This window comes from Patella vulgata, chromosome 4 (genome assembly GCF_932274485.2).
Source record: "Patella vulgata chromosome 4, xgPatVulg1.2, whole genome shotgun sequence".
NCBI lineage: Eukaryota > Metazoa > Mollusca > Gastropoda > Patellidae > Patella > Patella vulgata.
Genome location: NC_065882.2, coordinates 48,902,699 through 48,916,506, shown reverse-complemented (window position 1 = coordinate 48,916,506; position 13,808 = coordinate 48,902,699). Strand labels below are relative to the sequence as shown.

General features: G+C 34.5%; 1 protein-coding gene across 3 annotated transcripts in view; it reads right to left on the bottom strand.

Moving 5' to 3' along the window:
• Positions 1–13,808, bottom strand: part of LOC126818875 (multiple C2 and transmembrane domain-containing protein 1) — a 111,844-nt gene that overhangs the window by 69,484 nt on the left and 28,552 nt on the right. For all 3 annotated transcript variants that reach the window (XM_050546503.2, XM_050546505.2, XM_050546504.2), the window contains one exon: positions 13,128–13,540. In XM_050546503.2, the coding sequence (XP_050402460.1) occupies positions 13,128–13,540 (413 nt within the window). The remainder of the gene's footprint in view (positions 1–13,127; positions 13,541–13,808) is intronic.

Genomic DNA, 13,808 nt, shown 5'->3' with positions numbered 1-13,808 from the left:
GCAAGAGCTAAATCTGCCAATTGCACGTTTTTCTTTAGGCCTGAAATTAATGTTATCTAAATGATAATTAGACATTCATTAACTTATCCAGACCATAATAAACTCTCGATGTCATCGCTAGCCTGCAATATTTACGGGATTAGAGACTATGTTTTTTATCGTACTGACTTTAGTAATGATGATCGAGGCTAGGCCCAAAATTCAATCGCTAAAATCTTGGTTTCTAACTATTATAGTGAGAACTGCCAGCTCTGTATCTAATCTCACATAATGTATCTTTAAGTATTAAGTATGGTATTCAGGATTACAACGGTGTAACTATTTGATGTATATTCAACTACATAGGCCTACTGTAAGTGTTCTAAAAATCCTAACTAATAAGAAGACTCCAAATAACAAAGACGTTGCTTAAATTTAGTTGTATTCCATGTGATAGTTGTTACTGGTCGTGATTACAACCAACACCACTTTCTAACTTTTAACATTCTGCCCAAAGTCACATTCTGCATGTACATTAGGACATTTATGAGCAGTAACAACATTAGTTTTACTTTTGATGTGAAAAGTTCACAATTCTAATCTTTGTGATTCATTTTTATTTTGATGTTAAAAGTTCATCATCATAATACTGTCAGCTAAGTTGTATTTTGATGCCATAAGTTCACCATCGTAATCTCTATGATTAAGTTTTATCTTTGAAAGGCTTTTAAAAGGTTTTCCTAGACCTAGGAATCAAATTACTACATGATATAAATACATGATGCAAAAAATCAGTGATCGGGAATGTTTATTATTTTTATTTACACACCTGGTCAAACAAGAAATTTTTTATGCACCTGGGCAATTTAGCTCTTTAAAGGGAAGTTCTGGACAAATATTTCGGAAAATTAAAGACTGAAAAAAAGTGTTTCTTTCTAAAATGTTTATTTTTATCAAAATATTAGTTCAGATTTGTACCTTATTCTACCATATTAAAATATCACTCATTCAAGATGGGAATAATATTTGAACGATCCATTGAATTTTGAATTCCTATAAAAAAAAATTCAACCAATCTGTTATTCAAATCATCTCATTTACTGGGTTAAATGATTTGTAATAGCCAAGCCTTTGTGTCAGTTGGAAAAACCTAGGCTTTGATCATGGCATCAATTTAACGTTAATTATACACTATAGATTAAAGATAACAGTATATTGATTTGTCAGCTCATATGAGATGGTAAGACATACCTCATTAGCAACATAAAGATTTAATATAGAATAAGAAAAGCATAGCAACCGTGGCAATTTGGAAATCTACCACCGAGTAATGTTGCCAATAATGCATGCGTACAAAATTTAAACATAATGAATGACTGCTCAAGAGATTAACAATTATGTAATTCAATTGATCAAGTGTTATACTATACATATAATTTAATCTTCCTATCTGTTTATTAGACATGCAAGTGTAACAATGCATTACTAAACAGGACACTAAATTCCCCACCAGATTCTGGATCGGGTACCCCATAGTATGGCAGTTACAGTGTGTAACCAGAGAAAAAAAAAACACATTAGATAAAGAATTCATAATTAATTCATAAATCAATAACAGGTTTTAATAGAATTCTCATATTAGCACTGATTTCCAATAATGAGACTATTCAACATTTTTCAAATTCTGCTATTACACCTTGTAAGCCATCAATAAACAACTTTTTATACAAAGAAAAAACTATGCCCATCCATGTGCAGCACACCTATTTAGAAATAGAGTTGAATTCGCTAACCTGAAAATATCTTGATAAAATTGTGTATGGAAACAAATGAATGAACTCAGTAGGTCAGTCATTTAGACATCCATTTCCATATCAAAGACAGAAATAATAAGAATATAATTTTTATCACTGGCGATGAGATGAATTGATTATATTGTGTACATATAATAATTGTTCCTGCCATATGCTATTAGATGTCATGATCAATATCCATATGATGCAGTCATCTTTAAAGATACATTAGTTAAGAGTCGTATAAAGAGTTGGCCATTCTTGCTATAATAATTCAAAAATAGATGATAAAAAAAGAAAATGTTGAAAATTTCAGTCAAATTACTTTGTTCTGAACAGAACTGTCACTGTTGGAAGTTTGGACTAGAAATAGGCATCAATTGTGTCTGCACCGTTTATTAGAATTGTCAAGTAATATGCTCAATGGCTATGGTAGCCTCGCTTGGCAGGCCTTTCATCACCAGTTTCCAGTAGTGACATCAGTGACTAACGGTAAACGTTAGCTTGGTCCGCCATTTATTGATTTAATTTTAAATGGACGACTGTTTAAATCCAAACTGTATCCAAGCCAACCGAGGGTCTACGAGTTGATTTTTAGCTTGTCGTGTAAATAAAGGTCTAAGCTAACCGGGGGTCTACGAGTTGATTTTTAGCTTGTCGTGTAAATAAAGGTCTAATGAATAATTTCTATAATATCTGAAGCCTCAACTTGCAATAGGCAGATTTAGCTCTTGCATAATGTATGTTTAACTCAAACTTGAACTTTCTCAATTATTAATTCAGGCTAAAATAAACAAAAATTACAAAGGACAAGATTTACAGAGCAGTGATAAACATGCTGTTTTAAAAGAGCAATCCCTGATGTGATTAGTGAATACAACTAGAAATGAAATATGAAATGTAATGGGTTTAGCATCCTACTGTATGGCTCCAGTTGGGCTAATGAAGATGGGCACACACCATACAGTGTGTTATGAGGGAAATTTTGCCCGGACAGCAGCACTGCAGTCTACTTTTATATCAAATTGTTCTGGTTAAGTAAATTTGGAAATCATTTCATTGATGAGCAGCTTAATACTCAAGAATATTTAACAGAATATTTCTTTACATTTTTCTGGGTTTTTTGGCATAAGAATTTGAAATTTGTACAGTGCCAACCAGTCTCCCCAAAATTGTTCTCAGGCTTAAGTTAGAGCGCGATGTCACACGTGGACAGAGGTCATTCCATTTCACAGGAGTCGCCCCTTCTGTAATGTGTTAACACGAAGTTGGCATATTTTTTGCATAGAGCCTGAACTCACAACCCTTATGACTATGTCGTCAAAGACAGACTGGAAATATAAACCTCTTTAAAGGAGCTAAATCGCTTATATTTGGGATCTAGAAATTGACACAAATGGGTTGCAACGCATATAATAATGTAATATGAATGTAAAAAAGACAGGTTGCCAGGCAACAAAACATATGCCCACAGCAGCTATATCATCCGGGCAGTCAAGAAGAGTTGTCACATATTTTTACTTTTTTCGGTAATGAAACATTTATAATACATTAAAATCTGATTAAGAGTAACAACTCGTTAAGTAATTATCAGAAAACCATTAGAATTTGTTTGGTTTTTATAAAGTTCTGCCCCATGCTAACGTTTAGTATACAAAACTTTTAACATCATGGATTTAGCTGTTCAAGTCATAACGATTCATTGAAAATCAATATACTTGTTCGTCTCAAGACCTTAACACTGTGTATAAATTTAAAGTCAATCGGATATTAACTTTAGCTTCTAGAGCGTCCAAAGATTTTTCAAAGTGATCAAGGGCCATAACTCTGGCAAAAATTATCAGAAATCGTTGAAAATCACTAGGCTTCTTCGTCTCATGGTCTTCAACACTGTATATAAATTTAAAGTCAATCGGATATTAACTTTAGCCTCTAAAGCGTCAACAAGAATTTTCAAAGTGATCAAGGGCCATAACTCTGGCAAAGATTATCAGAAATTGCTGAAAATCAATAGGCTTCTTCATTTTATGACCTTAAACACTGTGCATCAATTTAAAGCTAATCGCATATTAACTTTAGCCTCAAAAGCATCCACAAGATTTTTCAAAGTGATCAAGGGCCATAACTCTGGCAGTAATTATCGGAAATCGCTGAAGATCAATAGGCTTCTTCGTCTCAAATGTGTATAAATTTAAAGTCAATCGGATATTAACTTTGACCTCTAGAGCGTCCACAAGATTTTTTGAAGTGATCAAAGGCCATAACTCTGGCAGTAATTATCGAAAATCGTTGAAAATCAATAGGATTCTTTGTCTCATGACCTTAAACACTGTGTATAAATTTAAAGTTAATCGGATATTAACTTTGACCTCTAGAGCGTCCACAAGATTTTTTGACGTGATCAAGGGCCATTACTCCGACAGTAATCATCGAAAATTGCTGACCGATCGATGGGCGGACGGACAGGGGCGATAACAATATACGACCACATTTCAATGTGGGCGTATAAAAACTGATTTACATTCAATCGTTTCCTTTTTTACTCTAATTTCAAAGCAGTTATGATCGGCGAAATACGTCTGAAGTCTCAATCGAATGGCAATCTCTGCTGTCTGGTTATTCCAATCCACACCGATAGTATTTATTGGGCATGCTCTTCATAGAAGAATATATGGGGTCACCGTTTGACATGACTTGTGGAATATGTCTAACCTCGTTCTTCCAAATCGCTTACTACAAATTGCGTTGAAACGCATTATGGTACACGATTCGTGTACCAATCGTAAAATGTTTATTTTGTCTTAAATATTGGATATCAGAAGCCCATCTTTTCCCGGTAAGATCACAACATCAATGTTTATTTAAATTGGCAAATAATTCGTGTTTTGAATGTCGGAAGATTTTGGATGAAATTGAGTTCGAGACTTAGCTACTTTAAAAGATATAACTGCATGATCACTGATATTTATCTTTCAGACACTGTGTTTGAAGCGAATATAGCATATGCATAAAATCCACTCTGTTTATTCTTACTGACCACAGAATACAAACAACTATTCTTGTTGACATATTTGAAAGACTAAAATTGACATGAATGAATGAAGTCATTTTATGTTCATACCAAATTAAATGACTTAGTTAGACCATTCTTCAAAACATCACTATCATTTAAATAAATCAATGATTAATCAGTTAACATTGTGACTTATTCACCATTAACAATGCAACTATATATAACAAAATCAATTATACAACATACCAAAATAACTTCATCTGCCAAACTACATTTCTTCCATTGATTTTACCACAAATAATGAAAAGATTGCATTCACAGAATATTTTCACTGATCACATACTGCTACTTAAAAATATATAAATTTGGAATAGGTCTGGGTTTGATATGTTCACAAGTTGTCCTCCACTGTTCCCAAGAACAGACATTAATAAAACCACCCACTAGCTACAGCATTGGTAGACCCAACTGTCTGATCAATACACTAAAAGGCTGATCCTTTCAATTGTAGCTCTCTCCAAGTATGTCATACTATATATTTTTGCTTGGAGAAAATATTTTGTAGGAGAATTATAGTCACTCTAGCAGAAAAAACAATTTAGTTATGTTTGATGTGTTGATTTGCTTTATGAAGTGGGAATCTGTCTACATATAAAATTTTATGTCTACAGATAGATATAGCTAAGTCTATGCTCTACTATCGGCAATTTAAGTCAAAATCAAAACAATTTTTACTGTACTAATTATAACTGATGTCTGCCTATTATTTCAAAACGAAAGATTTTGTCACACCATTAATCGAAACAAGCCAACAGTGAGGCTGATGTCCCCTGCCAAAACCCCCAAATAAAATAGATGACACATATTAATTAATCGCACATCTATTTTTTTCAAAAGTATCGAGCAATCAAACTGATTATCAACTATACACTAAGTTTCATCACTCTTTATCAGATAGAATCAAAGTTATCTTGTCCCAAAGCATCGACCAAGGAAATTGCTTATCACTGCTTAGCTTTAGCTTGATATGTTAATCATTGAACTCAGTCAAGACGAACATCTACATCAAGTTTAAATATTCTACCTCAATTAGAAGCAGAGTTGTTATGTTCCAAAGTCTTGGCCAATTAAAATGCTTATTGCTCTTTAGCCTAAGCAGAAAACTATACACCAGGTTTCATCACTCTCACTTAATTATAACTAAAGTTCTCATGTCCCAAAGCATCAATCAATCAAATTGCATATCTCTGCTTACCCTAAGCAGAAAATGCTCATCTTCGCACTCCATCAAGTCATTGACATCATAAACACCTACATCAAGTTTGAACATTCTAGCTCAATTAGAAGGAGAGTTATTGTGTTCCAAGGTCTCGGCCAATCAAATTGGTTATTGCTCTGCTTACTCTAAGCAGAAAATGCTCAATATCGAACTTAGTCAAGGTATTGATGTAATAAATCAATACACCAAGTTTCATCACTCTCACTTAATTGGAACTAAAGTTATCGTGTCCCAAAGCATCAACCAATCAAATTGCTTATCTCTACTTACCCTAAGCAGAAAATGCTCATTTTCACACTCCATCAAGGCAATGACCTAATAAACACCTACACCAAGTTTGAACATTTTAGCGCAATTAGAAGGAGAGTTATTGTGTTCCAAAGTCTCGGCCAATCAAATTGCTTATCACTCTGCTTACCCTGAGCAGAAAATGCTCATTATCGAACTTAGTCAAGGTATTGATGTAATGAAACTATACACCAAGTTTCATCACACTCACTTAATTAGAACTAAAGTTATCGTGCCCTTAAAGCATCAACCAATCAAATTGCTTATCTCTGCTTACCCTACGCAGAAAATACTCATCTTCGAACTCCATCAAGGCATTGACCTAATAAACACCTACACCAAGTTTGAACATTCTAGGTCAATTAGAAGGAGAGTTATTTTGTCCCAAAAAGTGTGACAGACAGACGGACGGACAGACGGATGTACAGACAGACAGACGGACGAACCCATTATTATAGTCCCCTGCTTTCTTCGAAAGGCGGTGGTCAATTAGCTAAAAGTGAGGCTGATGTCCCCTAGCTACCTCAACCCCCTACAAAATAGATGACACTGATTATTTACTTGCACACAGTCTCAAGAAACCTATACATTAAACATACATTATGCAAGAGCTAGATCTGCCTATTGCAGGTCTTTAGGCCTGAAATGTTATCAAAATTATTAAAGATACATTATGGGAGATTAGATAAAGAGCAGTTTCAGTTCTCATTAAATAATTATTTGGTCATTTTATGAGTTCTTTAACATTTTTGTGCATGATTCGCAGAAATATGCATTAAGTACAAATTAAGCCATTACAAGAACGATAAATGTTCCCAAGAGAAGCCAATATTTTTCTGAAAGGTATCTTTATAGTGAACTCTGTGTGTTTGTTATCAGTTCCTTGACTGTCAATATAATTCACAAGTACTGGTACTATTAAATCAATTCTCAATATCCTTACAATAGAGATCTGAGTAATGTAAGTAGTCCCGTGATAAAAACAGAGACTTCACATCCAAATCCATTGATTTTCTTACCGATGTAGAAATACTCTCTTAATCTCAGCAATGATTTTAGCAAGGCATGTTCCACTCCAACCACCCACTTTCTAGATTATATTCTTTTATCTTGTTCTTTTATAACTTTAATTGCTTTGAAATTCTGTGGATTCTTGATTAAAAACACCCATTAGAGAAAATCTTGATGATTAATCTTGATCAAGTACACCAAGTTGTAAATGTCAGACAGAAATAGTTTTATAACTTCAGTGTACTTATAGGCAACATTTTATACTGCAAAACGAAACAAATGAAATGAAATGAAATGGGGTTTAACGTCCTACTGTTCTGCTCCTAACCTGGGCTAATGAAGACGGGCATACGCCATACAGTGTGCTATGAGGGAAATTTTGCCCGGACAGCGGCACTACGGCCTACTCTTATATCGAATTCCAACTGCCAAGGGATCTTTTACGTGCACGCCAATGTGTACACGGGACCTTGGTTTTTCGTCCCATCTGAACGACTAGACAGCTTTCCTTGTCAGCCCCTCCGTCCTGCATCACTGACAAGGGAGAACCACGCCGGAAAATCTGGATGAACTTTCTCGGCCAATGCAGGGATCGAACACCCGACCTCCAGGCTAGCGAGCTAGCGTCTTACCCACTTAGCCACGTGATCCCACAAAACGAAACAAGATCAGTAATCATTATATGTAGTCAAGAAGAATAATCCCATGGTTTTCAGCGAGCTTTCTCAAGCTGAGGTCATGAATAGTTGATTCCAGTCACAAATGAATTGGGTAAGCTTAAAATATATTAAAAGAAACCTGGGATACTGGGTCAAAAGTAAAAAAGTCAATTTCCTGAATTCAGATTAGTTTTAATAAATTAAGCCAATGTTGAGATAAATATAACATGATTTTGTTTTAGACACTTGGTCCAAGACCATCGCTAACGCTGCAATATACATTCACATTCCTGCTTTGATTGATATGGTACTTTTTAAAATGAAGAGAATGAAATATGAAATGGCTGTAATATGACAAGAGGCAAAGAAGGCTAAGCGTTTGTTTTGCCAAATTTACCGACAAAATATTAACAAACCAGCGGCTGCAAGGCAGGACACGCCCACATTTTGCAAGAGATGGATAGAGAACAAGCTAAAAACAAAAATGATTTTTTGTACAATCAGAGGCAATAATCCAGAAAGTTATGGTCTGAAATGCGCAAATATCAAAAGGAACTGAGATTTTGGGATATAAAGATATGTTTTAAGTTTCATCAAAATCGGATACAAATTGTGACCTCTAGAGGGTCCATAATCTTTGTATTACATACTTATACACAATTTATGTACAAAGAACGGCAATTTTGTCGGTCAATTTCATTTCGATTTTCCCAAAATTCCAATTCAACCTTCATTATGGTGGAATGGTGATATATCTAAATGTTTTTTAAAATCGTGTGAATATCGAAAGGAACCAAGATCTTTGGGTTATAAACATGTATTTCAACTCTCATCAAAATCTGATAAAAATTGATATACCAGATGCTATACACTATTTGGGTATGAGGGGCGGCCATTTTGTCCAGCAGTTTTGGCCCGATTTTCACAATATTCGAACTCAATAAACATTACGGTGTAATAGTGATATTTTCAAACATTTTTTTAAATCGGATAATAATTGTGACCTCTAGAGGAACAACAAGCTAAAAACATCATTTTTCATACAATCAGGGGCCATAATTCTGGAAGTTACTATCTGATATGCCTGAATATCAAAGGAACCAAGATCTTTGGGTTATAAACATGCATTTATTTCAAGTTTCATCATAATCAGATCAAAACTGTGACCTCTAAAGGGTCCACAACTTTGATATACCAGATGTTTACACTAATTGTGTACGAGGGCGGCCATTTTGTCCAGCAGTTTTGGTCCGAAATTCGAACTCAACTAAAATTACGGTGTAACAGTGATATATATCAACGTTTTTTTAAATCGGATAATAATTGTGACTGCTATAGGGTCCACAAGCTAAAAACGCAATTTTTCGTTCAATCAGGGGCCATATCCAGAAGTTACGGTCCGATATGCAAGAATATTGAAAGGAACCGAGATCTTTGGGTTATAAACTTACATTTCAAGTTTCATCAAAATCAGAAGAAAACAGTGATATACTAAGACATTTTTTTAATTCGGATAAAAATTATAGGGCCCACAAGCTAAAATGCGATTTTTCGTACAATCAGGGACCATAATTCAGGAAGTTACAGTCCAATATGTGCGAATATCGAAAGGAACCAAGATCTTTGGGTTATAAACTTACATTTCAAGTTTCAACAAAATCGGATAAAAATTGTGACCTCTATAGGGTCCACAACATTGATATACCATATTTTTACGCTATTTGAGAACGAACGGCGGCCATTTTAGCTGTCAATTTTAGACCGATTTTCACGAAATTCGAACTCAGTCGACCTTATGGTGTAACGGTGATATAACAAAACTTTTTTTTTAAATCGGATAAAAATTATGACCTCTATAGGGTCCACAAGCTAAAAACGCGATTAATCGTTTAATCAGGGGCCATAATTCAGGAAGTTACGGTCCGATATGCGCGAATATCGAAAGGAACTGAGATCTTTGGGTTATAAAGTTACATTTCAAGATTCAACAAAATCGGATAAAAATTGTGACCTCTAGGGCTCACAAGCCAAAAACGTGTTTTTTCGTACAAACAGGGGCCATGTGTTTTTTCGTACAAACAGGGGCCATAATCCATGAAGTTTCGATCCGATACATGCCAATATCGAAAGCAGCCGAGATCTTTTGGAGATACACCTATATTTCAAGTTTCATTAAAATAGGATAAGAATTGTAACCTGTAGAGTGTCCACAAACAAATTGTGGACGAACGGACGGACGGACAGGGGCGACGGAATAATACGTCCACATGAAAATGTGGGTGTATAAAAACGGAAGCAAGATGTACAAATAAAGAGTTTCTTCATGTTAAATTTAATGATAGAAGGGAAATAACTCATATTATCATATGGAGGCATAACACCATTAATTTCCCAATTGACATTAATGTAAATTCCACATTTTGACCCATTGATTCTATTTCTGTTTGTATATTTCGGACATGTCTACCTCGATTGGCAAAAATCTGACTGCAAGATATGGTGAATCAAACCCCAAATTCCAAAAGAATTCCAAAAATATTGATTGTACTGAGAGAATATAACTATTACTATGATATCAATTATCAGGGGAATAAATTACTAGACTTAGTGTCAGTCATTATCACATATGTGATAGAACTGGTTAAACACATTCCAAATATAATTTTAACAGAGAGATCATTGCTACAATAGATGCGTTATGAAGCGTTCAAGAAAGGGAAGTGACGAACGCAAAAGGAAAACATGAGTTATCCTTCAATATAACTAACTGAAGTGACAAGCGATAACAGATTCACGGGCGAATTTCTGCTCACTAATAATTTCTTAGAAGATCAAAAGTTATATCAGACTGTGGGAGGATATCTGACAATTCAAAAAAAATAATTGACTCTCACTAGATAAGAGAAAACTAGAAAAAGTCTGTCTATACCATGTTTTTAAAAAGTAAAGAAAGAATAAACCAGCGGCTGCCAGGCAGGATACGCCCACATTTTGCAAGAGATGGATATAGTACAAGCTAAAAACAAAAACGATGTTTTTTGAACAATCAGGTGCCATAATCCAGAAAGTTATGGTTTGAAATGCGCAAATATCAAAAGGGACTGAGATTTTGGGAATATAAAGATATGTTTTACGTTTCATCAAAATTGGATAAAAATTGTGACCTCTAGAGGGTCCATAACCTTTGTATTACATACTTATACACAATTTGCGTACAAATCTTTGGGATAACAAGCATTCCAAGTTTCATCAAATTCGGATAAAAATTGTGACCTCTAGAGGGTCCATAACCTTTGTATTACATACTTATACACAATTTGCGTACAAATCTTTGGGATAACAAGCATTCCAAGTTTCATCAAATTCGGATAAAAATTGTGACCTCTAGAGGGTCCACAACCTTTGTATTACATACTTATACACAATTTGCGTACAAATCTTTGGGATAACAAGCATTCCAAGTTTCATCAAATTCGGATAAAAATTGTGACCTCTAGAGGATCCACAACCTTGATATATCATATTTTACACTACTTGCGTACAAGGGGTGGCCATTTTGTCTGGCAGTTTTGGTCCGATTTTCAGGAAATTCAAACTCAACCATCCTTAGGGTGTAACTGTGATATACTAAAACGTTTTTTTAAATCCGATAAAAATTGTAACCTCTAGAGGGACCACAAGCTGAAAACGCGATTTTTCGTACAATCAGGGGTCATAATTCAGGAAGTTAAAATCCAATATGCGCGAATATCGAAAGGAACCAAGATTTTTGGGCTATAAACATGCATTTTAAGTTTCATTAAAATCTGATCAAAATTTTGACCTCTAGTGTGTCCACAAGCTAAAAACGTGATTGTACAATCAGGGGCCATAATCCATGAAGTTATGGTCGGATACATGCCAATATCGACAGGAACCGAGATCTCTGGGAGATAGACCTATTTTTCAAGTTTCGTCAAAATTTGATAAAAATTGTGACTTGTAGAGTGTCCACAAACAAATTTTGGACGGACGGACTGGGGCGACGACAATATACGTCCACATGAAAATGAGGACGTAGAAAAAACATTCAATTACTTTTTTGAATTATCAGATATCCTCTGACAGCCTCACTTAACAGTTAATAATATTTGGTCTTTGAAGGAATTATTAGTGAGCAGAAATTCACCCGTTTATCTGTTATCACTCGTCACTTAAGTCAGTTATATAGAAGGATAACTCGTGTTTTCCTTTTGCGTTCGTCACTTCCCTTTCTTGAAAGCTTCACAACACATTTATCGTAGCAATGATATCTGTATTAAAATTATATTTGGAATGTATTTAACCAGTTCTATCACATATGTGATAATGACCGACACTAATATTGTCCTTTAATCCATACAAATACTACTCCTCTACCCGGTAACACACCTTTTAATACAATTTATAATATACAGACAACAAATTAAAATACTAGAAAAAACCAGGGAGGTGAGATACTGGAATTTCCATGGAAACCTGTAAACATTGCATCATACGATTCCGTAATAACTGACAAAATTGATTAACATATTAGCTGTATAACAGTGTAGATCTCTAAAATTATTATATTTTGTAAATAGATTAAAATCTGCTCACTTTAACAGCTAAATTGTATTGCATCTTTTTTACATATAGTAAAAGTATTGATCTACTGTATACATGTACATGTAGTAGGCTAATGACTTCGACAATTGAATATAATTTGCATTTGTATTGATGGTGTGTGAATTTAACTTTTTATATACATGTTGACAATAGCTTAACAAATATCAATAAATATATTGAAACAGGTCTTTAAGGCATACAGCCAAAGATTTCTGATAGACAACGGTAAATAAATTCTCAAAAAGTGGAGGTTTCTAAAAGTTATTATCTTCCTTTGGTCAAAATGATCTGTATTAGCTTATTTCTGTTGTTTTGATGTCATGAACATGTTTTAATAGAAATTTATGTGCGTAGAAGAAGAGTATATTTCTGTAGAAATGGGGGAGAAATTAAATGAAATGTAATGGAATTGAACGTCCTACTGTTCCGCTGTAAAGGAAGAAATAGAATATGATATAAATAACATAAAAAAAACTTACTGATGGTGATTGTTCAATGACTGCGATTCCTGAATCCACTTCATCATTCTGATCTTGACTAATTTGTCGGTTGAGAAGATTATTGCTTTTATCAGACTTAGTGGAAAGTTGGGGAGTTAAAGTTGGATCACTAAGACTGCGTTCTGGAGCATGCTGAAGCATACGCTGCTTACTTGATTCAAAATAAGCATCGAAATCATCGTGTGAATTGGAAATATTTGGCTGACTAGCTGACAGTCTTTCTAATTTATTATCACTCTCTTTACTTTTATTGCTTTTAAACCATTTGGTCTTCTTACGAAAACTACTCCAAAGTTTCCTACGACGAGTGGTTGAACCAGATTTTACTATCCCATTGTCTTGACTCACATCGCTGGCACTCTTATATTGCTTAGTTTTGTTCTTTTTTGGGCCTGAAAAAATATTGACAAAAATTGAATTTGTCGTAATGAGTAATACCATTCTCAACATAAAGAGTCCACCAAGTTGTTGTATTTGAAATATGCCCCAACCTTTTAATAACAACCATAAACAAATGAAATGAAACAGGGTTTAACGTCCTACTATTCTGCTCTGACTGGGCTAATGAAGATGGGCATATGCCATGCAGTGTGCTTTGAGGGAAATTTTGCCCGGACAGCAGCACTACCGTCTACTATAATATCGACTTCCAACTTCCAA